The sequence below is a fragment of the Pseudochaenichthys georgianus genome, chromosome 15 (assembly GCF_902827115.2).
Source record: "Pseudochaenichthys georgianus chromosome 15, fPseGeo1.2, whole genome shotgun sequence".
Taxonomy (NCBI): domain Eukaryota; kingdom Metazoa; phylum Chordata; class Actinopteri; order Perciformes; family Channichthyidae; genus Pseudochaenichthys; species Pseudochaenichthys georgianus.
The window spans coordinates 2,122,822-2,149,248 of record NC_047517.1 but is presented as its reverse complement, the minus strand read 5'-3'; the positions used below and the strand labels follow the sequence as shown (position 1 = coordinate 2,149,248).

The 26,427-nt window shown below is 41.2% G+C and overlaps 1 protein-coding gene across 1 annotated transcript; it reads left to right on the top strand.

The window, feature by feature from the left end:
* The first annotated feature begins 3,085 nt into the window (after nt 1-3,085).
* Nucleotides 3,086-24,613, top strand: pitx3 (paired-like homeodomain 3). The gene is made up of 4 exons (XM_034101159.1): nt 3,086-3,299; nt 14,817-14,934; nt 19,550-19,755; nt 23,030-24,613. Exons 2-4 carry the CDS (start codon nt 14,826-14,828, stop codon nt 23,597-23,599), a joined length of 885 nt encoding a protein of 294 aa, XP_033957050.1. The 5' UTR covers nt 3,086-3,299; nt 14,817-14,825; the 3' UTR covers nt 23,600-24,613.
* The last annotated feature ends 1,814 nt before the right edge of the window (nt 24,614-26,427 follow it).

The following is a 26,427-nucleotide window of genomic DNA, read 5'->3' as shown; positions in this document are numbered from 1 at the left end:
ATAGGCTGTATTTACACCATAATGGTGCACAGCTGATAGAAAGGGACACCTGGTGGTTGAAGAACGTTATTGAATTTTATTATTTTATTATTTTATTATTAGATATTAATAGGAGGATGTGCAAAACAGACAAACTAATAAGGCTTAATTTAAACATTAAAGAGTACTTTAGGTTAAGGTCTTCTTTTGAATAAGAAAAAAACTTTAAGAAGAATATGGAGGGATGAAACCCTCTTGAAACCGCAGGTCCTTCCTTCCTGCAGCGGTCAGACTTTACAACCAGCAGAGCCCCTAGTAGACCCTCCTACACACACCTCAACACAGACTATAACACCCCTTGCTGCTAAATACAAACCAACTTTGTGCAATATGTGCTATATGTGCAATATATATATGCCATTAATAACTGTGTCATTTATACCTGGCCACTAAATCAATATATATATGCCGTATGTTTTTTATCTGTATTTTTGAAAATTATGTAACTTTTTATCTTTTTTTTAGCATAATTGTTTATTATATTATAACTTAGTACTTTTTTAACGCATGTAAGATATGCAACACTAAGCTGTCTGTGGCTCTTTCCTGCTGTAACGCTGCACATTTCCCCTCTGTGGAACTAATAAAGATATTCTGATTCTTTAATGGTCACACATGCAGAGCACACAGCACACACAGTGACATTTGTATCTACAGATTAATATTAAGCCTGACAAAGTACTTAACGTCTAATATATTGCTTTCCTGCAATGTTAATGTTTAAGCACTTATTTGTTTATTATTTGTTTATTATTAAACTGATATTATACATATGTATTATACTCTTATAAGATGTATGTAGATAGAATAAGAAATGTGCAGAATGACAGTTTAATGGTGGAGTACACACACATATTGATAGATGTCTTGTAATGCACTGTTGAGGAACCTGCGACCCAAGTTGTTCATTCATTGCATACAGTAGTTGTGTATAATATCATATGTCAATAAACCTTAGCTTAGAAAATCTTGAAAGGGATGTGCAAAATAGTCATTATATACAGTCTTTAATGAACTATTAGTAGAGAATAACGAGTAATGAATATACTTTATAGAGATCCTATTAATATCTAATAATAAAATAATAAAATTCAATAACATGCTTTAACCACTAGGTGTCCCTTTATATCAGCTGTGCACCTTTATGGTGTAAATACAGCCTATCTACCGATTGGATCAAATATAAAAGTCAGCCGAATTAGTGTTGATACTGCAAGGAGACGTATTGTGTGAAAATAAATGTAAGATGTTGTTTAATGGCTGATATATTTATGATCCACGTCACATCTTCAGTTTTGGCGGCAGTTCTCCTGTTTGTCTAGAAGTCTTCTCATCAGGGCTCTATAAATAGAGAATTACGGCAGATATGTAATATTTAATGCAGCCGAACCGTGTATTACAATGCCGTTATGTGATGACTTTCAAAGAGAAAAGCAAGCACACTCGGAATAAAGTATTATTGTATTTTTAAAAACGTTTTCAGATTTCACATCACATAAACACCAAATCCCAGCATGCATTGCGGCTAAACCATCCAATCATCGAGCTGAGGATCTTGCCTACGTCTGTTTCCGGTTTAGTTTATGACCGATGTATTTTGTTATACACACATTCCTTCACATTTACATTTTAATTTGCATTAAAGTATTTCGTGAGGCCTTCTAACATGTTTTTAAATATAACTACGGTTGTAGTTGAAGAGTTTGTAAATTAACATGAACCGAAGCTGTTGCCTGGCAACTCAATCGCACAACGTCACGTCCGTTAATTCCACATTCACACACACGGATTAACATCGATTTAATACATTATAGCCTTTGTTTATGCTAAAAGAGGTGTCGACCAGCTGGGGAAACAAGAAAATCGGCGTAATCGAGTGTGACTATTACAAAATAAATCATTACGTCGGAGTAGCATTTGCTTGGTATTTCCGGTTATTTCTCCAATGGTTAACAATGGGTTAACAATACCGTGTAACTGTCACGTTTGAAGGGACGAAATCGTGACATCTTCACGTCTCCCAGCATGGTAAATCGTCACATGTTCACGTCTTGCGGTGATACCGGGTTGGTTTTGCGGCAGGCATTGGCCAAGTACAAGTCCCGATCGGACTTAAATAATACGGAGTGTTGACTGGTATCTGGAAAGAGGACAGTTCACCTACTGGGCACTGCCGAGGTGCCCTTGAGCAAGGCCCCAAGTCCCTGGGCAAAATTCCGCCGGATAAACTGACAGCCTGTTTGCTCTGACATCTTTTCGTGTCATAAAAGGCATTCAGAGGCAACTGAGTGAACACCTGAAGGTTCTTCTTCTTTTTATTTTTGAATGTTTGTTTGAACGTTTGTGTTAAATTAAACACGAGGTACAGTTTATTTCAGTATCTGTATTGCTATATTTATATATGTACTTTTTTAAATTATCATTATTACCCTTTTTAGGTGTTTAACTTTTGACCTAAAAAGTATAGCACTTGTAAGCTCCAGCAGTGCAGGTATAAAAAGCTGATCTTGTGGAGGCTGCAGGGAGGAAGAGATGGAGAGAGGAGTGTTTGTAGACACAGAGCCAATGGAAAAGGGAGGTGGGGGAGTGTGTGTGTGTGTGTGTGTGTGTGTGTGTGTGTGTGTGTGTGTGTGTGTGTGTGTGTGTGTGTGTGTGTGTGAGAGAGAGAGAGAGAGAGAGAGAGAGAGAGAGAGAGAGAGAGAGAGAGAGAATGGGGCCGCCCTTTCTACAGTGGACCTGTCACGCATAATATTTAGCATGAGAAGTAACCCCCCCCCCACACACACACACACACACACACACACACACACACACACACACACACACACACACACACACACACACACACACACACACACACACACACACACACACACACACACACACACACACACACACACACACACACACACACACACACACACACACACACACACACACACACACACACACACACACACACACACACACACACACACACACACTCCTCCTCCTCCTCCTCCCTATACTCTGTTTGGGGATCAAGCCTCACTCCTCCACAGCCTTCAGGTCTGACAGCACACAGGGAAGAAGAGAAGAGAAGAAGAAGAAGGAAAGTGTCCAAACTGACTCTCTGTTCCTCTGACTGTTTCTGAGCCCGACCGACGCACCGGGAAACTTTTTGTCCATGTCCCGGCCACCCTGAGGCCAGGACACCCATCAGCCTGCAGCCGAGCCCAAAGCCTTTTCCACGGATTAATTTAACCAAACCGGGATTTGATGTAAGTGTAAATCACGGCGTTGTGTTCTCTCTGTGTGTGCTCAGGATCCAGCCAGCTCTTTTTCATTTGTGCGTAAAAGTTTACTAAAGCTAAGCCGAAATGTAAAGCTTAATCAACTCTCTTCTACAATGTGCGGCTTTCTATACCAGCGTTTACTACATCGCGTGCCCGACACCAGAACTCTTTTAAAGCCTCTGGGTTTAAAGAATTATAAAAGGTAAAAAACCTGAACAGCAGTTTCCTAAAGTGTGCGTCCACGGAGCACATTATTATTGTTGATGAGAGGAGACACATGTATCTCATTCTATTGCATCCTCCTTAATACAAAAGTATACAAGTTACAAAAACATTTGATTTACTTTTGGCTAATTCTAAAATCTTAAACACGCTCTGTGTAAAGGCCTGTGTCATTTTAGGCCACGAAGAACGCGTTACTTTCATTTAACATTTGTACATGATGCTGTTTTTGATCAGTTTTAAAAGTTCCCCCTCTGTGTGAGGAGATCTTAGCATTTAGGAAGTAGCAGGCTGTGGAGTTATGAATGATCATCTTCAGAGCATGTTGTGTTTCCTACAAAATCCGAAGACTCCACAGAGGCGGTCGTTATGAAAATATTTCAATATTTGGGAGGTCAAAAATATTTGGGGATATAGAGGAAATTGATAGGTGGCAGGTGGCTGCCGGGGCAACAGGAGACCGCGGACTGAAAAACAAAGCCCCCCCCACCACACACACACACACACACACACACACACACACACACACACACACACACACACACACACACACACACACACACACACACACACACACACACACACACACACACACACACACACACACACACACACACACACACACACACACACACACACACACACACACACACATGCCCGCCACAAACGAATTTATAATAACAAACACTCATACTATATTCTCATCCATATTGCAAACAACATGACTCGATCATTTCAGGTTAAGATCTCAATATTTAAGAATTATTTTTTTATGGACAGTGAATTTGTAGGCCTATATATAGCCCTATAATAATAATATATATATATATATATATATATATATATAATAATAACAACAATAATAATAATAATAATAATAATAATAATACATATTATAATTATATATTATAACTTTGATAATTACAATACATATAATCATCACAAAACGAAACAAATGAAAGGGAAATGGAGGTCGAATGAGCTCTCATGGACGGATGTTTTCAAATGATGTATATTTCGGTCAAATTGATTTGATAAATTCTTTATTTTTTCGCTCGGCCTTCTGTCGCATGGAGGCTGAAACCTGCAGCCTATTCGGCATTACTCGTTCAAAATAAAGCATGAACAAATAAATATAGCATAGGCCTACTGTCATTTAATCAAAATAAATTAAATGAAGTTAAATACATCAAAGCCTAGTGATAACATTATATTCAGCATCAGGACTTTTAAAAGGCCCAATGCTGTAAATTAAAAGGCTACGGTTCATTTTGCACATATATTTAATTTCGCTATTTCAAGCCCGTACTGATAAAGGTATAGCTGTTTATTTATAAAAACAAATCAAAGTGGAGATGGATGTATTAAGATCCCCTGGTTTGATGTCCTCCTGCAGGCCTCAGCTCTTTGCATGTTCCCGGGTCATCGCATGTAAATAACATTTGTTTAATTGAACATCCGTTTGTCCTCGGGCTCAATGTAGGCTATATCTGCGGCGCGTGCACAGGCCGGGCCGCGGGCCGCGGGCCGCAGAGAGGTCCACCTGCACCACACTGTCCTTCATCAGATAAATACGTTTCATTTCAAATAGTATGTATCACTTTCAGGATCAACCTCATTGTTCTTAACAAGTGGGAATCTGCATGAGACCGTAACTTCATTATCTAATTAAATAACATATTCACAAAGCGTTTAAAATAGTTAAAAACCTTTAAAAAAAAAAGCTAAAAATACATTCTAAAATTCACATCAATAAAAATGTGCATTTGAAATGAAAGCGGTGGTCAGGATATTTAATTTATCTATGTTTAATTTAAGAGAAAAACGGAAACTTGCTTAACTCACATTCTGAACATGTTATCGCCCATTTAACTTCACAGTGCATCCTTATGCTATGTTAGCCTATGGACTCACTTCGTTAATATAACTATTTTTAATATATAGGCCACATTAGATACGTTGTTAGAAAGAGTGAAATAAAATGATATTTCGTGGGTGTACAGGATAAAGTCTGTGTGTGTGTGTGTGTGTGTGTGTGTGTGTGTGTGTGTGTGTGTGTGTGTGTGTGTGTGTGTGTGCGTGTGTGCGTGTGTGTGTGTGCGTGTGTGTGTTAGTCCTACTCGGCCTCTCTCTCTCAATCATATGCAAATGGCTGTTATAGGAGGGCAGAAATTAACATCTACAAACATTGGACCGAAATTCCATCTGCCGCCTCTTCGAGGAGGCCCTTAATAAGTTCTCAGACAGCAAAGTGACACACATCTTAATCAACTCTTAATCCCGGGAATTAATTCACCACGCGTTTATGAATAATTCCCGCGCTAATGCATGCAGTCCGTGGAAATGCAAGCAGTCTGCCGCGCGCACCGCCAGATGGACCGGCCAGACCCCGAAAATGAGAGGATTTTACTTCCATTATTATTATTTTTTATTATTATCAGCAGATATATTTTAATGAGATCGCTGTCACCGGTTTATGCAAAACGCTCGTGCTTGTGCAAACTGGAGAGTCTCGCTGCTGATCATATGAGAGCATGAGGCCTCCGCAGAGTTCACAGTGATTTCAGAACAGCATGTCAGGTGTATGGAACAGTGCGCCAGGAAATAGACCGAGCCTTCTGATGTCCAAGATCAAGATTCAGAGGTCATCATATGCACAGTAGCTACATTGGAGTCATGGCAACGTGATCTTAAATCTCCTTTAACAATGCAACATACATATATATAAGCCATTAAGAAATACAGACCTAATAATGTGCAAGTAAATGTGTAATTAAACATGTGAAACAGACATGATGAGCTATACATAGAATGTCAAATGAAAGGTTCAGGAATAAAATAGTGTTTGTTGTAAAAGTAAATGTGTGGAGAGAGGGTCACATCGTCAGGTTTATTTGAGATTGTCATTCAATTCTCTCAGAGTGACTTCAGTGTGAGCCGCAGAGCTCCATCACTGTCAGCCTCCCTGCTGTTAGCTCAGGGATACTGTAGCTGGTTGGCCATATTGAGATCAGGGAGGGGGGGCTCTTGATTTTGAAAATATAATCATGTGGCGCCCCTCGTGCATGTGTAGGCGGTTGGACTCTGCCAAGCCTCTGAGCAGCACTGTCATCGGGCCGGATGTCCATCCATCACAGCAAATAGCCTTCGGACTGGATCACATTTATTATTCTGAGCAATATACGGGCCCTGCTCATCCTGGACCCGGGCCCTGCTCATCCTGGACCCGGGCCCTGCTCATCCTGGACCGGGGCCCTGCTCACCCTGGACCGGGGCCCTGCTCATCCTGGACCGGGGCCCTGCTCTCAGGGGACAGATGCTGCTCTTCAGGTGAGGCCAAACTGAACCGCAGCGGCCCCGGACACTGAGATGTTAAACGCACAAGAAAAGGCTCTACACACATACAGAAACAAAGACATGGTGTACTTGGGATATGTGAAGTGTTAACCGTGAAATGCGTCCTCCGTGACTCTGCCGTGTGCTGTTCTCCTTTAACAAAGGGAACGCTCAGATTTAGCTTCTTCCGCAGGATATTAAACCGTTTGGCCTTTGTGAAATAAGTGGTATCCTCCAGCTCAGGTGATAGCATGCGATTGGATTTGTTTGCAGATCAGTGATTTGCCTGCATATCATTAGATGTCAGCAGGTGTTGAACACGGCTCCATCAGATCAGGCGCGCTGACACGTCACATAAGAACATATGGACTGGAACTACTAGCTATTTTTCTGTTAACCTTTTGAAATCCCAAAACAGATGGATCATTTTCTGTTGAGTAATTTAACTGAACACAGAAACAATAAACAATATTTGCTTGGTCATGAACAGGAGTAAGAATAATCCCTCTGACCCACAGGCCGATCAGAGGCTCATGAATCCAGACCCTCACAGAGTAATCCTCCTGCTGGGAGACTGACCTCACCCTCGGTCTGCCTCCTGCGTTCCCAGCGATGCTGTGGCCCCCGGCCTTCAGCAGAATACCCGTTTTCCTGTCTCCTAATCTTTTGTGAACTGCTCCCATCATTCTCACGCATTCTAAACAGAAACACATGCAGGTCTTTCTTTAAAGTCTCTGGAAAATGTTACTTGTGTGAAGGGACAAATATGAAAGTGCATTGGGTGGCATGTTTAAGGGTTGATGCGTGCACGTCTTGCTGAAGTTGGACGGCAGATGTGTTTGATGGATGTTAGCTCACCTATCAGATGTCACAGATATTCAGCGGTAATAAGGTGCTAAACTTTTAATCAGAATATGCAGGTTGGCTTTGGTGGAGCATTGTTGTCAGAGTGAGTGACGCAATGCTAAGTGAGGGTTATAGAACAATGATGTGGGCCGGATTCAAATCATCGTATAGCTCCGTGGGAACAAAAGGACAACTTCACTTATATTGATGAGTTTCTAACTCGTCAAAATGGATTACGCACTTAAAAACTCAAACATTTGCTTTAATTAAATATATCATGTCAACAGATTAGGATAGGCAAACATATAAAGTTTAAATACAAAATATTAGGTTCATTTTAATAATATTGCTTTGAACCAACCTAAGTTATGTGAAGTGTGTATACGTTTCAGTTTTCTTAATGTTATTTGAAGAGTTCGTGCAACTTGCTTGCTAGTCTGAATTTCTTTTAAATACTGCATTTTTTATTTCCGTTCAAGATCTGTTCAACAATGACTATTTAACAGTTATGTTATCAAATGTGTCTGCGTTGGGTTTTATGATCCGTGTGTGTCTCCAGTGTTATCTCCGCGGTCATAAGGAATGTGTTTATAATCTCCAGTTCTTCATTTGAACAGATTAGGGTTTGAAGAGTGATCGCTATGCTTTGTTGGCTGCATTTGTTCAAAGGAATATGATATTAAAAAGTGAGTATTTATCAGTGATCCGGTGTCGCTGACAGCCTGCCGCTCTAACCTCTGATATAAAGAAGTGATGTTCAAAGAGAGCAGGGGCAAAGGATGGCATTTAGACTGTTTCAAACAGTGACAGTGAGTCTGGTTCAAGAGTTCAACCCAGTTGTACAATGTGTTGTTGGCTGTAGTTGTGTGGTGGTGGTGGGGGGGGGGGGGGTTGACTAGACACCATGCCATGCTCTGTACTCCGCCACCCCCCAGCGAGGCTTCGGATTTAACCCCAGCAGAAGTCACATGTGACTGGCAGTGGCACACAAAGGACTGGCATGGTGGCAAGCGGATGGGAAACACGGAAGGGGAGGGGGGGGCTCATTCTGCACAGACAAAGTGAGGTGAGGGGTAGGGGGGCACACACACTGCTTCTAAGGCTTGTAACCACATTGGTGACCGGCAGCAGGAGTGTCTGAGTCTCCGGAGGAGCTGATCACCTGGTCTGATCTTTGACTGAAGACGCTGACCCTGCACTCTTCAGACAGCACCAATACATCAGGAGGGAAACACTGTCAAAGTACCTCACTCTAAAAATAATCCATTTCAAGTAAAAGTACTGCCTCGAGGATGTAATAAAGTAAAAGTATCTAAGTATGTTAGGGTAAATGTACTTCAAGTACCAGGAATAAAAGTACTCATTGCAGAATTACTCCAAAAATGTAAATATTTTAAAATATCTTATAGGTAAAAGTAGAAAATCTTCATATTTAAGGAGCTGGAAAGGTCAAATGTTTTTGATCAAAAACCTTTTAGCAAAATGCTGCCACTTCATTTTCAATAACAAACTCATTGTTTACTTCTTTATTAATTAATTTACAATATTAATACTCGTTTCCTACATCTCATAGAGATTTCACATTTGGTCTTTAATGGGACTTTTCCTGAGTCTTGCCCTGAATAACTTCTACGTGTGATCACAGGGATAATAACTATGACATGAGAACAATGGAGCAAAACTGTTTATTCCTCTATTCTGATCAAACCAACCCGGTATCACGGCAAGACGTGAACATGTGACGATGTACCATGCCGGGAGACGTGAAGATGTCACGATTTCAAACGTGACAGCTACACGGGATTGTTAACCCATGTTAACCAGTGGAGAAATAACCGGAAATACCAACCAAATGCTACCCCGACGTAATGATTTATTTTGTAATAGTCACACTCGATTACGCCGATTTTCTTGTTGCAAATAGACAAATAAAAAAAGCGTTTAAAAAATAAGGTACAATATGTATCGTCAAATGTTTTCAAACTGATCTGAAAATAAGATGGTCGACACCTCTTTTAGCAGAAACGAAGGCTACATTAATGTATTAAATCGATGTTAATCCGTGTGTGTGAATGTGGAATTAACGGACGTGACGTTGTGCGATTGAGTTGCCAGGCAACAGCTTCGGTTCATGTTAATTTACAAACTCTTCAACTACAACCGTAGTTATATTTAAAAACATGTTAGAAGGCCTCACGAAATACTTTAATGCAAATTAAAATGTAAATGTGAAGGAATGTGTGTATAACAAAATACATCGGTCATAAACGAAACCGGAAACAGACGTTTAGGCAAGATCCTCAGCTCGATGATTGGATGGTTTAGCCGCAATGCATGCTGGGATTTGGTGTTTATGTGATGTGAAATCTGAAAACGTTTTTTAAAAATACAATAATACTTTTTTCCGAGTGTACTTGCTTTTCTCTTTGAAAGTCATCACATAACAGCATTGTAATACACGGTTCGGCTGCATTAAATATTACATATCTGCCGTAATTCTCTATTTATAGAGCCCTGCTGAGAAGACTTCTAGACAAACAGGAGAACTGCTGCCAAAACTGAAGATGTGACGTGGATCATAAATATATAAACAATTAAACAACATCTTACATTTATTTTCACACAATACGTCTCCTTGCAGTATCAACACTAATTCGGCTGACTTTTATATTTGATCCAATTGGTAGATAGGCTGTATTTACACCATAAAGGTGCACAGCTGATAGAAAGGGACACCTGGTGGTTAAAGCACGTTATTGAATTGTCTTATTTTATTATTAGATATTAATAGGAGGATGTGCAAAACAGACAAACTAATAAGGCTTAATTTAAACATTAAAGAGTACTAAGGTCTTCTTTTGAATAAGAAAAAAACTTTAAGAAGAATATGGAGGGATGAAACCCTCTTGAAACCGCAGGTCCTTCCTTCCTGCAGCGGTCAGACTTTACAACCAGCACTGCCTCTAGTAGACCCTCCTACACACACCACAACACAGACTATAACACCCCTTGCTGCTAAATACAAACCAACTTTGTGCAATATGTGCTATATGTGCAATATATATATGCCATTAATAACTGTGTCTTTTATACCTGGCCACTAAATCAATATATATATATGTCGTTTTGTTTTTATCTGTATTTTTGAAAATTATGTAACTTTTTATCTTTTTTTTAGCATATTGTTTATGATATTATAACTTAGTACTTTTTTAACGTATGTAAGATATGCAACACTAAGCTGTCTGTGGCTCTTTCCTGCTGTAACGCTGCACATTTCCCCTCTGTGGAACTAATAAAGATATTCTGATTCTTTAATGGTCACACATGCAGAGCACACAGCACACACAGTGACATTTGTATCTACAGATTAATATTAAGCCTGACAAAGTACTTAACGTCTAATATATTGCTTTCCTGCAATGTTAATGTTTAAGCACTTATTTGTTTATTATGTGTTTATTATTAAACTGATATTATACATATGTATTATACTCTTATAAGATGTATGTAGATAGAATAAGAAATGTGCAGAATGACAGTTTAATGGTGGAGTACACACACATATTGACACACACATATTGATAGATGTCCTGCGACCCAAGTTCTTCATTCATTGCATACAGTAGTTGTGTATAATATCATATGTCAATAAACCTTAGCTTAGAAAATCTTGAAATGGATGTGCAAAATAGTCATTATATACAGTCTTTAATGAACTATTAGTAGAGAATAACGAATAATGAATATACTTTATAGGGATCCTATTAATATCTAATAATAAAATAATAACATGCTTTAACCACTAGGTGTCCCTTTATATCAGCTGTGCACCTTTATGGTGTAAATACAGCCTATCTACCGATTGGATCAAATATAAAAGTCATCCGAATTAGTGTTGATACTGCAAGGAGACATATTGTGTGAAAATAAATGTAAGATGTTGTTTAATTGCTTATATATTTATGATCCACGTCACATCTTCAGTTTTGGCGGCAGTTCTCCTGTTTGTCTAGAAGTCTTCTCATCAGGGCTCTATAAATAGAGAATTACGGCAGATATGTAATATTTAATGCAGCCGAACCGTGTATTACAATGCCGTTATGTGATGACTTTCAAAGAGAAAAGCAAGCACACTCGGAATAAAGTATTATTGTATTTTTAAAAAACGTTTTCAGATTTCACATCACATAAACACCAAATCCCAGCATGCATTGCGGCTAAACCATCCAATCATCGAGCTGAGGATCTTGCCTACGTCTGTTTCCGGTTTCGTTTATGACCGATGTATTTTGTTATACACACATTCCTTCCCATTTACATTTTAATTTGCATTAAAGTATTTCGTGAGGCCTTCTAACATGTTTTTAAATATAACTACGGTTGTAGTTGAAGAGTTTGTAAATTAACATGAACCGAAGCTGTTGCCTGGCAACTCAATCGCACAACGTCACGTCCGTTAATTCCACATTCACACACACGGATTAACATCGATTTAATACATTAATGTAGCCTTTGTTTCTGCTAAAAGAGGTGTCGACCAGCTGGGGCAACAAGAAAATCGGCGTAATCGAGTGTGACTATTACAAAATAAATCATTACGTCGGAGTAGCATTTGGTTGGTATTTCCGGTTATTTCTCCACTGGTTAACAATGGGTTAACAATACCGTGTAACTGTCTCGTTTGAAATCGTGACATCTTCACGTCTCCCAGCATGGTAAATCGTCACATGTTCACGTCTTGCCGTGATACCGGGTTGGATCAAATATATATAGTGTTAGACAAATATGATGTTTATTTGTTACTTTATTTATATCCATAAACCCTGTCCACATATTGAAGCTGTTAACTGCTCTGGGATGATTAAACGGCCAGTTGTTTCTGAGTAACAGGTCCACCTCGGCGGCTAGAATCTGACATGGAAATGTCATCGTGTATTTTACAGTAATAACTCTGCTGCTCATGCAGCCCTGAATAGAGAGAGATCAGGGGCTGTTATAGCTGCTGATGTCAGCCTCATACTGGATCAGGATTACAACCAGCAGGGTGAAGGGAAAGATCAAAGAGGAAAATAGAAACACACACACAGTATAGTGATTTATATGAACTGATGTTTCCCTATTAAAGAGTCCATAAGACTGTGTGGTTTATTTTGGGGAGGTGTTTTTAACCCAAAGACACAAAAAGCACATGATGAAACTGGGAATGTTTTTGAAGAAGAGTTGGTTGTATTTCATATATTTACTGAGAGGTGCTATAGTGCTTCACATGAATCTGTTAAGAACAGTGGTGGAAGAAGTATTCAGATGATCTATACTCAAAACATTCTCTTGCACTATTTCTATTTTTCATTTGTATTTACTTGCAGATCTCAAAATATTGTCTTGCACTATTTTATTTCTTTTATGTCCTATATATATATATTCATGTTGCACTGAGCCTGTGAGCCATGACAATAAAGCCTTGAATATTGAATCTATACTACAGTGTAAAATACTCTGTTTTAGTAAAAGTACTGCATTCAAGTGCGTAGCTAACTTAATTAGGCCTACAATATATTTTAAGTACAAGAAGTAAAAGTACTCGCTATGCAGAAAGGCACATTAAACAAAAATATATTTGTTGATGATTTTATTCAAATGATTGGTGAAGGCAGGGTTTATTTGAATTACTTTATACACTGGGTTGATTAGCCTATAATAATGTATGATAATGTATGTGTCGATTTACATTTAGCATGAACCTAAATCTGCAGAGTAACTATGTATTGGAGTAAAAATTATTTGAATTGAACATAGCCTACAATTAAATGTTTAACTTAAAGGTGGGGTAGGTACATTTGAGAAACCGGCTCGAGATCGCTAGAATTTGAAAATACACAACCGGAGAAAATCTGCCACTTCCTTATAGAGCCCCTCCTCCAACACACACGAACGCGCACATGACCAATGAGGGCACGAGATAAGTTTGTGCCCCGATGGAAGGCTGACAGGCAGGTAGGCAGGTTGTGTACTTTTTACAGTATTACGGCTTCTACAGATGACATTTTGTATGGATTTTTTGTCAAAGCACTTCAGATATTCATTGCTATCGGGATGTTAAGAGCATTCCATGGAATATAACAAAAAGTGTATCTCGAGCCAGTTTCTGAAACTTACCTACCCCACCTTTAAGTATAGTATAGCCTACTTGAGTAAATGTACTTAGTTACATTACACCGCTGGTTAAGAATAATGTAGCCTATAATCAATTTTGTATTTTTCTGTTGCCAAAAAAACAGAATGTTGCAGAAATGATATATAAAACGGACTCTGTTAAAAACGAAACTCAATGAAAAGCATCCATTTAACCCTCCTGTCGTGCTACATTAAAAAGGTCACGTGTTCATGAAGCTGAATGAATGCATGGCCTCCTCTCTTAAGCCTGGTTGGAGGTTGAACCTGTTGAACTTGAGGTGTACCTGATCGTGGATCTGCTGCACATCAGCTGTGTGTGATGGAAAGCGATCCGTGTTAGTGCAACGTTATTAAAGTTCTTTCAGAATATCACCGGAACAGAGGCACGCGACAACAACAACAACAACAACAACAACAACAACAACAACAACAACAACAACAACAACAACAACAGATCAGGGTCACACCGAACCTTCATTCAGCCAGATCAATGCATACGACTTTTAGGGAGCTATTACAACTGAAATATAATAGGAGACACAGCACGAAGCCCGACTTTATAAAGTGGATGTTTAATTTGGAGAGGAAAGCGTCATCCTAATATAAGTAGGCCTAGGCAAATGATCAATTCAAATAAACGTGCTTATTTATGACAACAACACAAGCTGTCCCGACACCGGCGGGACTTACATGATTATTAAAGGATGATGGAGATGTTGGTCAACGAAGGCTTGCTCTCAACTGCCTTTCCCTCTCTCTCTCTCTTTCTCTCTCTCTCTCTCTCTCTCTCTCTCTCTCTCTCTCTGTGTGTGTGTGTGTGTGTGTGTGTGTGTGTGTGTGTGTGTGTGTGTGTGTGTGTGTGTGTGTGTGTGTGTGTGTGTGTGTGTGCGTGTGTGTGTGTGCGTGTGTGTGTGTGTTCAGAGCCTGCTGATGGATTTTAACCTGCTGACGGACAGCGAGGCCCGCAGCCCGGCTCTCTCCCTCTCTGACTCCGGGACCCCGCAGCACGAGGCGGGGTGTAAGGGCCAGGACACCAGCGGTGAGTAACCTGTGCAGAGTAATAACAATAACAATAATAATAATAATAATAATAATATAAATGTCATTATTGCTGTTATAATTAATCAAGAGGCTGTATTTCCGCGGAATAGCTTCATAAATTATGGATGCAGATTCTGAAGACAAACAGCTGATGTCCTGTCCTCGTGTCTCTCATGCTGCAGGACATCCATTCCTGCAATCCACCGATTACTCATAATTTCAGCTCGAGCACACTTTAATCAGAGCCAATTGATAAAAAGAAAATATGTTATTATGCAGTGTTTATCTTGTAAAAGGCTTTGAGAAGAGTTACATCTGATTGGATATCAGACACTGCAGTCCTAATGCTCCGATGGGCTTATAACTCACGTGAAAACTCAAATACATATTTAAACAGCATTTGACAGCGTTTCTCCTGAGAGCAGCAGACACCTGGGACTGGATTTGAGTCCGCACACTTTGAAGTGTTCAGTCATCTCCATATGATCTCCTCCGGGATATTTGCATCATCTGTACACTGGAAACACTGAAACGTTGACTTTAATTAAATGTATTATGATAACACATTTCACAAGACTAAGATTGAAAGCAATAATATTAAGTTGAACCTAATATTTTTTATTTAAACTTAATATTATTGCTTTCAACTAACCTAATACAGTTATGTGAAATAGGTTGACATTATAAATTAATTAAATTCAACGTCGAAGTCTTTTCAGTGTTTTTAATCATCTAAGCAAATCAATAAAACATATGAAGTAGCCTATTATATCAGAACAAATTAAGACTAAAACCACAAAAATACACTTTGTATTGCTTGTAAAGATAACTGTTTGAAACTTCGGTCATGCCATAAGGTCAGATAGAAGGAACGACGTAATGCTGAGTGTTGATTGGTCATGTGGGTTAGGGATAAGACTAACACTAGTTTCTCTCCCGTTGCATAAACAGACCATCTTAGCTTGTCCAACGATGCTATATGAACACGTGTTAAACAGGACAAATCATAACACTTAAACCCACCCATATCTGTATTTATATCTATCTTGGGTGTGTGTGTGTGTGTGTGTGTGTGTGTGTGTGTGTGTGTGTGTGTGTGTGTGTGTGTGTGTGTGTGTGTGTGTTTATGTGTGCGTAACCCAATCTAATTGCTAAACTGTGTGTGGTTAGAAATCCAGCACTAACAAACTGTCAAACACAAACTATTTTGGAGTGAAATGTGGTGTAAAATGCTTGGTGTGTGTGTGTATGTGTGTGTGTGTGTGTGTGTGTGTGTGTGCGTGTGTGTGTGTGTGCGTGTGTGTATGTGTGTGTGTGTGTGTGTGTGTGTGTGCGTGTGTGTGTGTGTGCGTGTGTGTGTGTGCGTGTGTGTGTGTGCGTGCGTGTGTGTGCGTGTGTGTGCGTGTGTGTGTGTGTGCGTGTGTGTGCGTGTGTGCGTGTGTGTGTGTGTGCGTGTGTGTGTGTGTGTGCGTGTGTGTGTGTGTGCGTGTGTGTGTGTGCGTGCGTGTGTGTGCGTGTGTGTGTGCGTGTGTATGTGTGTGCGTGTGTGTGTGTGCGTGTGTGTGTGTGCGTGTGCGTGTGTGTGTGTGTGTGTGCGTGTGTGTGCGTGTGTGTGTGTGCGTGTGCGTGTGTGTATGTGTGTGTGTGTGTGTGTGTGTGTGCAGTCTTAAAGAGGTCTTGTGCAGCTCAGTTACGTCGCTCTCAAGAGTTCTGTCTGAAGTAAAACTCACGTGCTGCCTGTAAAGCCTTCCTCCATGTGTGTATGCATGTTACATGGATCCATGGAGGTACAGCGAGAAGCAGCATGACAGTATCTCAGGTGCATTCAAGCAAAGCATGTAAAGCATGCAGTGATTACATTTATGTGTAGATGGAAGTGAATTGTGTGAAATAAAGCTATTCATTTCATCTTTATATTCCCAATAAAAGCCTTACAAATCGTAGATTTTCTCTACTTTTCAATTAACCACAACAATTTAAATAAAATAAAGAAATGTTCCTATTATGCAATAAAAGAATATGACATATTTAGCTTACACTCTGTGTTTGTTTGGTAAGCTTCGTGCTGTATTTTTAGATGTATGATTAATAACTCTTAGGGTCTAGTAAATACACCCCTAACGGCTTACTGGCATTGTGTGTAATTATTCCTTTTATTTTAAGTTTAATATTTTTGATGTAGAGATCTTTACTTCGGATTCTTGTCTTGATCAGTTCATTAAAATACAGATGATTCCAGCAGATAGCCCTGACATGCTGCTTGCTAAATCACAAAACAATATTGAAAGCACTATAGTCATGAATGGATTTGTAATAAAAGATTCTAACGGCAAACACATCTCCTACAGTTGGCTGGGTTTTGTTCTCCTTATAAGGAACACTAGATTCCCCCTTCTATCAGGGCTGGGTTGGTGAGGAGTAAAAGAGTGCCCCGCGGTGCCCCGCGCTGACCCCATACTTCAGGCTCTGTGCCGCGCTGACCCCATGCTTCAGGCTCTGTGCCGCGCTGACCCCATGCTTCAGGCTCTGTGCCGCGCTGACCCCATGCTGCTTCAGGCTCTGTGCCGCGCTGACCCCATGCTTCAGGCTCTGTGCCGCGCTGACCCCATGCTTCAGGCTCTGTGCCGCGCTGACCCCATACTTCAGGCTCTGTGCCGCGCTGACCCCATACTTCAGGCTCTGTGCCGCGCTGACCCCATACTTCAGGCTCTGTGCCGCGCTGACCCCATACTTCAGGCTCTGTGCCGCGCTGACCCCATACTTCAGGCTCTGTGCCGCGCTGACCCCATGCTTCAGGCTCTGTGCCGCGCTGACCCCATACTTCAGGCTCTGTGCCGCGCTGACCCCATACTTCAGGCTCTGTGCCGCGCTGACCCCATACTTCAGGCTCTGTGCCGCGCTGACCCCATGCTTCAGGCTCTGTGCCGCGCTGACCCCATGCTTCAGGCTCTGTGCCGCGCTGACCCCATGCTTCAGGCTCTGTGCCGCGCTGACCCCATGCTGCTTCAGGCTCTGTGCCGCGCTGACCCCATGCTTCAGGCTCTGTGCCGCGCTGACCCCATGCTTCAGGCTCTGTGCCGCGCTGACCCCATACTTCAGGCTCTGTGCCGCGCTGACCCCATGCTTCAGGCTCTGTGCCGCGCTGACCCCATGCTTCAGGCTCTGTGCCGCGCTGACCCCATGCTTCAGGCTCTGTGCCGCGCTGACCCCATGCTTCAGGCTCTGTGCCGCGCTGACCCCATGCTGCTTCAGGCTCTGTGTCTCACGTCCAGGACTGAGCTGACTGAGTCTCTTCACAATGAGCATCCTCTCTGGAGAGAGGTGCAGCTCCTGTTCAAACTGACTTTGAGAGACTGTTTGGCTTTTAAAAGCTTTGACCTGGACCAAATATGTGACGGTCTGACATGTCATGATTTCTGTTGATAAATCCTGCATTTTGCTGTTTTACAGATGTTTAAAAGAGATTTAGTTAAAAGCCTCGTGTAGTTGTTTCCAGATTAGAGCTGTGAGAGAGGCTGACCTGGAACAACTCTGTCATGTCGGCACATTATCAGTCAGATTGCTCCTATTGTTGCTCCGCGCGCCACTCTAAAAAGGGCTGCCCTTTCCGCAGTATTGTGTTTTAGACATTGGCCTTAAGTGACAGCTTACCCAGTGTCAGTTTACTGGCAGACAACAGCCCTGCCTGGCCCTTATTGGTTTTGCCGGTGGCCCTGTGGAGCCTCTTTTTAAACCCTGCTGATCATTTCGAACTGCTCCGTGAGCTAAGCCCTCGCCAAACAGAGCCCAACTTGCCCCAGTCACAAAAGCCTGATCCGCAGGATTAGCTGGCCAACTAATTTCACTCCTTTCTGTGAGGTCCTCAGATGGTGGGAGAGATCTGGCAGGGTGAAGCCTGGCAGACACAACATGGATGTGTGGTCCTTTAAAGCGTCGAGTGGGGGCCAAATGCAATCACACACTGCTGCTGCACATCTCTGAGCGTAATGCAGTGTTTGGAATGATTATCTATTGCAAGGTCACACCCACGCTCGTCAGGAGGGATTTCAGATGATGTGGGATCTGACAATAAAAGGCAGTCAGTGTCAGCAGACGGCTGCAGGCTTCAGAATGACTGCAGCAAGCGGCGGTGTGAAGGTTTCACTGCAGTGTCTTTGAAGGGAACTAAATCTGGTACTAATTAGGGAAAACGGAAACGATGCTGGTACATTTTCATTTAATTAAATCAGTCTTACTGAAAGCTCAGCAGGTCAGCTTAAAGTCAAGGGTCAGAGTATATATAGTTCTTCAGTTATAAAAGGGAACAATCATTATTATAAATCATAAGTTGGCTTGAACTGATTCTTTTTCCATCATTATGCTTTGAGCAACAACAAGTCCACCAAACATATTTAAATGGAAAGTTCAGGTATACACTTGTACTTCAATGGGATGATACTTTATATCGACAGCATTAATAACATACATAGATCACACATCCCAAACATCAAATGAATACACAATGATACATTAGATAGTGAGTCTATATGTACTACCTAGACTGTTGTAGGTTGGTTCTGTCTACTCCCTCCGTGTTCCCAGTGTCCTCATGTCACCCTTTCTCTCTGACGCAGACACAGAGAAGTCCCAGCAGAACCAGCTGGATGAGTCCAGCGCTGAGGACGGCTCCCTGAAGAAGAAGCAGAGGAGGCAGAGGACTCACTTCACCAGCCAGCAGCTGCAGGAGCTGGAGGCCACCTTCCAGAGGAACCGCTACCCCGACATGAGCACCAGGGAGGAGATCGCCGTGTGGACCAACCTCACAGAGGCCCGGGTCAGGGTGAGTGCCGCCCCGCTCAGAGAGCCGGAGCTCAGACACACTTCTCCCAGTGTCCCACCAGGACATCTTTGTATGGTATCATTGCCAAAACCATGTCCGAGTTCAGGGGCAGGCAACCCCTCCGAAGTGCCTCCCTGTAGCTATGACAACAGATAACATGGAAAGGAATAACAGCCATGTGTTGAACAGTGGACTCGCCCTTTATCTTGGAGTTTGAGGTGATACTGTGACAGTGAACACATAGGAATACTTCCTCAGCTAATGTATGAGCCTCGTCCTTACGGGGGTGGCTAATACTAACTAGTAGACTCACGGCTTTGGAAAACTATATCCGTTGTTAAATCTAAAAAAAGTCACAAATGAAATAGACATTAAATGATGTGTGTGGATTCCTTTCCTTTACTGCCAACAATGCTGGCTTTACAGCATGCTTGATATCTTGTGAGGAATTAGCAACCACAGAACATTTCATCTTGAAAGACATTTCAAGAACAAGCGCACACCATTTGCTGCTTCTGTTGTAACAAGTAAACATAGCAATAGTATTTGTTTTGTATTGTTGTTCTAAAGTTTAAAGAGGCAACAAACACATTTTTGCATATAACTTTATTTAAAACGTTATAATATGTTATCAAATAACTTATACGACTCCAGACAAACTTATTTGGTGGCAGAGGGGGAAACATTGCCCTTTTCACTGCAGGAGAAAAACAATTCATTTAAACATATCATGTACTAGATCTGATGTTGTATTCCCTCCTGCCAACGCTGGGGTCCACACACCTCGGAGTCAGAGGGGCAGCACGGGGGCTGTGGTCCCTGTAGCTATATATATATATATATATATATATATATATATGGAGCAGGAGGACACATTCTGATGGATGACAATACAATCCCCGGCCTGCCTTGGAGCAATGGATCAAATGAATGCTGGCTGGATGAAAGGTCACATAGCACACACTCTGGTTGTTATTTTGGAAAAGGACGACAGGCTACACATGGTCGCTGATGGAGTCTATCATCTGTCCCCGACATGTGCCCTTTCAGAGCTGCTGTTAGCATCACCGCGGCAGCCTCATGGAGCATATTGATAATAGAGGGATGTTGGATCAGTTGCTATTCAAGCTGATGTGTCTTTGGCAAATGTAAAGTGTACAGATGTTAAAGTGAGAGCAGCCTTTAGCACACTGTGCTTCAAATATACTTGCCTCCCATGGCCAAACAGACTCCAGAGGGACACATCACTGCACAAAGCAGTGTTGGTGAGGTTGTGTGTGTGTGGATGTGCGGATGCATACGTGTGCGTTATTTGTTCCATATAACGTAATGGGACCACCAGAGAACGCCACACACATCTGAAATACTCCGGATACAGCCCTGCTAGTGGCTGCACTTCAGCTACCTGCTAACATCAGCATGCTAACATGCTCACTATTCAAATGTTCAAATGTTTAGCAAGTATGTCCTTAGTGTGTGGCCTCAAATGGATCAGAATACCTAAATAGTAATATAGGGTTAAGTCATCATCTATTGCATGGGAAATATTATTATAGGAGTACATGATCATGAAATGATTAAAGCTGCACTTATCCACCACATTCCTTCCAGGGCGTATGCCACGCAGCGCGAGAGCCCTGCACAGTGAGTGCAGGTGAGCCACAGCTAAGGTCTCTCTCCACTGTCTCTATTCAATAGATGAATTCAATCAATACAAAATAGACTCTTGCAAGAACAATTGGGCACCAGGTGTATGGGACTGTTTGCTATGGGCCAGCTTTCTGCTAGCATGTGAATGAGGTGATGAAATATCTATGTCTATAACATATTCATTAAATATGAAGGGCAGCAAAAAGTTGTCTGTGTTACTTCCACGCACTTAACTTTTGTGGATTTACAATAAAGAATTGAAACTTCACTGGCCATGACATAAAAAGCAAATAGTTTGATGTTTTCAATTTGATGCTTCGTGTAATTCCTACACTATGCTGACATCACCAAGAATGTTCATACAGTTATAGAGTTCATACTGATGCTTAATTTAAATGAAATCAAATACATATCAGTGCCTTCTAGAGAGATATTAAGATATCCTTCTCATGCAGCCATTCACAGAAGACGTATCAACGTGTCTGCTGCAGTGGGTCTGTTGATAACCTTGACATTCAGCCTCTCCACACACCTCCCAGCCTGGGCTCCGGGGCACTGCACCAGCCATTGGGTGACTTCCTCTGGCGGGGGTTTCCCCTGCTGTCACTGAGCGGCCTGGAAAACTCAGAGTCATGCACTTTAAACTCGTATTAATAATCAACAGCATACTGTTACTATACCAACAGAGCACTGGATGATACACAGCATGTGCAGTGGGTCAGAGAGCAGAGAGACGGAGAGTATAAGCACAATAAGGTAGAAGATGTACAAGGAAGAAATAACGTTCAGCAAATACATAGTTAACCTGGAACCTTCCGTCACACGGATACACACATCCAAACACAGTCTGGTTGCTAACTTCACACAAAGAGAAACTTTGTGGGTTTCATTTCTTAAAACCCTCAATTTAGATTTTCCACTAAGCTTTAATCCAATTCATATCCTCCAAATATAGGACTATAAAATGACAAATGTGCAGATTGCCCTCCCCTGACATTTCTCTCATTGGGATCTCACTATTCAAATAAGTCAATGATTAGTTTTAATAAGCCGTGCCTGATATGACTGTTTGACGATACACTTCAACTTACTTTCGGGGATCATTGTGTCTTTCCAAAAATTCTGGAGACAATATTACTGAAATCATTTTTTGAAGGGGGGGTGTTGGATACTCTGACTATATGTGCTTTAGTATTAGACTTTATTGACTGGCGGGCACATTTTGATAGAAAAAAGGAATAAAGTCCTTTAAAAATAATTTCCTTAGTCACTCAAGTTCTTCTTGCACAAATAACATTTATCAGTAATGTCGCTAACGCTCTGAAGATAGTGGGGAAAAGGTTATAAGCATACAGAGACAGGCTGTGAGCAGGCCACTGACTTTACTTTTCACAATGCCACTCGTCTCACTCAATTTCTCACTTGGACAGGTGAACTGTATTTTCACCACTTGTTCTGATATTCTTAGTTTTAGTTAAGCATCACTAAAACCAGGACAAGGTTTCTTAAGAAAAACTTTGAGAAACTAACTTGTTATGGGCTTTAAGGGAAGCACCAGGGTTCAAAGAGGGTTCACCAGATAGACGGTACACTAAAAACTTTTTTTCTTCTTTTGCTTTCTTAGGTATGGTTCAAGAACCGCCGTGCCAAGTGGAGAAAGCGAGAGAGGAACCAGCAGGCGGAGCTATGCAAAAACGGGTTTGGTGCCCAGTTCAATGGACTCATGCAGCCCTACGATGACATGTACACAGGCTACTCCTACAACAACTGGGCCACCAAGAGCCTAGCAAGCAGCCCCCTCTCCGCCAAGAGCTTCCCATTCTTCAACTCAATGAATGTAAGCCCCCTATCATCCCAGCCCATGTTCTCCCCTCAAAGCTCCATCCCCTCCATGAACATGGCCTCCAGCATGGTGCCCTCAGCAGTGGCCGGGGTTCCCACTACGGGGCTTAACAACCTGGGTAACCTGAACAACCTCAACAGCCCTACAGCGCTCAACTCGGTGGCGGTGTCTGCGGCCACGTGCCCCTACGCCTCCACCGCCAGTCCCTACATGTACAGAGACACCTGCAACTCCAGCCTGGCCAGCCTGCGGCTCAAAGCCAAGCAGCACACCAACTTCGCCTACCCGGCAGTGCAGAACCCCGTGTCCAACCTGAGCCCCTGCCAGTACGCTGTGGACCGGCCGGTATGAAGGAGAAGCTCCGGCGACCATCCTTAACCAACTGACCAGCTGTTAGTCCACTGTTACTCCACTCCTCATCTCACACTGCCAGATGTGCTGCAGCCTGGCAGATTGTGTTTCGATGGTACACAAAGAGAATAATCTTCAAAACTGACACAACAAATAGAATTGCCCAGATGGACCACCGTGCTTCAAAGGAATTCTTTCCAGTTTGTGGGACTTTGTCGCTGACCAACTGCCTAAAGGATTTCTAAAGATTATATGAATTATCTTTTTTTTTTTTGCCTTCTTTTGAACTGCATGATTAGAATAAACGTAGAAAACAAGAGTAAATAAAACATGGATGCTTCAACTGGACATGTTGACCCACAAACATCAGATGCGATCTGCGCGACTGTCGCAGGAAAAGGGACCTGTGGTTGCTATGCAGGAGAAATGGAGGATGTATATAACGGACCTTTTTGTTTTGTATGTGACAAAAAATATATGAAAACGTACTTTAAAGATGAGAAAAGCATGTTCTTCAAAAGCAAGTACTATGAGCACATCCTTTAGGAACTTTAAACTTTGTTGTGATTCTTCTCTACGTGGAAGGTCACAGGTCAAAGGTCAGCCTGGATGGGCAAGAGGAGGGCCGTCCTGGAAAGTGAACACAACAACAACAAGTTACTCACACATACCAGAACATCAGCAAGATTTTTCAAGTAAAAACTCTAAGCCATTGAGTATATAGATTTGTGTGGTGTTTTACGAAGCAAGTCCATGACTGTAAAAGATGTATGTAAGAGTGCAGTTGTCATTGCAAAAAAACAAGCTTTTTTCCCTGGTGTAGCCTGCTCTGTCTCATTAAAGAACCAATTAAAGCATCGCTTGTTATGAACTACACGTGGACTTTGACCGTCATAAGAGCAGAACACGTCCTCCGTGTCTCTGATCTGTAACCTGTGGTGGAAAGAAACTCAATTAATTTATGTATCATACAACTTTCAGGTACTTGTACTATAGTATTTACATTTTCTGCCACACTATACATCTCCTCCACTACAATTTGGAGAGTTTTTGCCCCACTAGATTTATTTAATAACTTTAGTTACTAGTTACTTAACAGTATTAGAATGATATATTGAGTATTTTCAACAAATACATTATTACATTACATGTTACTTGTTAGACACTTGTATGCAAAGCGACTTACATTCTCAATACTGTGGAGCAATTTAGTAGGGTTTGAACCTGTGCCCCCCTGATCCCAACACCAAGGCTTTATCCACTGCGCCACACGCCTCCCTAATGATGTATATATTAGTATAGATTGATATGTGTCACCATTGAATGATTTGACAATCTACCTATAGCAGTAGATCCATACCTTTAAATGAGCTTCACTTTGACCAGCCTATATTAAAGTAATGTGCACATTAATGCATCAATAATTATAGTTATAACATTGATTATAAGAGCTATATCATTTATGAATCTAAAATGGGCAATTCTCCATATAAGGCACTTTTACTTTTGGTCCTGAAAGTATATTTTAGATATTAATACTTTGTACTTTTACTCAAGTACGCTTTTGATGCGGGATTGAACCTGTAGTATTTCTATATGAGGTATTGCTGCTTTTACTTTTATAAACTTTAAAAAAATCTGTCTATAGTCTATAAAACCAAAACACAACGTTCTCAAAGCTATGAGCACAACACCATGGTAACGCAGACTCACTTCCATGGCAACCAGTAAGCAACACTGGAGCGGGCAGCGGGCTGCTGGGAGATATAGATGTTCCGGAGCGTCTCACTGATACGTTTGACCTACACTCTGAGGGGGGGCCGCAGGCTATCCAGTAACACATTCACGGGCCGCGGCTGAAGCAGGGCCAGCATTACACAAGGGCCCGGAGGAGAGGGGGGTCCCAGCGGAGCCACAACCAGGGGTTAGCAGCCCATCAATTTCCATCAGCCCCCCAACTGTTTATTGCTCTGACATTTCCACTGTTCCCTTTACTCTCAATTATAAAACGTCACCTTTTCAACTGAAATTCTGCCATTAATACAAACACACACATTCTACTAATACTGCTTCTACTAATATAAGTGCTAGTCCAAAAATATATTTTAAATAATTGTTTATAATAAAGTAACATTACAACTTGAACACATGATGTTTTAAAGCAGAGAAATGTAACTAAACAAACCAGATGTTCTAAAGTAAGTTGAAATAATATGCAATATCAGATGCTAATAATAATGAAGGTAATTCTAAGTATAGAATCTAATAACTACAAATTGTATTGCAATTGTTATTGTAAAACGTTTTTTTTTAACCTGTTTGAATCTTCCGTTATATGATTTGAACCTGAAGAAATGGAAGTTCCAAATAAATGACTAACATGGAATATAACATTGTAATCTTGGCTGATGGTCCACGCAGTCGAGTTTCCTCTAAAGAAAGTTGTGATTGTTTAGTCAACAATTCAGGTTGCAATGAAAAGGAACTTTACAAAACATTATAACATTAAATAAAATGATAAAGCTTTTCTATGAATCGTAGTGGAAATTAAAAGACAAAACACTATAATAACTGTCTCTATTTGTCCTGAAATTACACACAGGAGACCACTACAGACTGATAGTGAATGAAGGTTAACACAACATGAAAGCCCTCTTCATCTGGATTGTAGTTAAGAAAATCAAAACACTAACTAATACTGGCTCCAAAAATACTTAACTTAAGAACTTTGTAAGTTTTAACTTCATAATGAAAACTTCCCTTAAGGTGTTCCTTCCTTTGAAACAGCCATAGAGACTGTAGTCAGTGATGACCAGAAGCAGGGACAT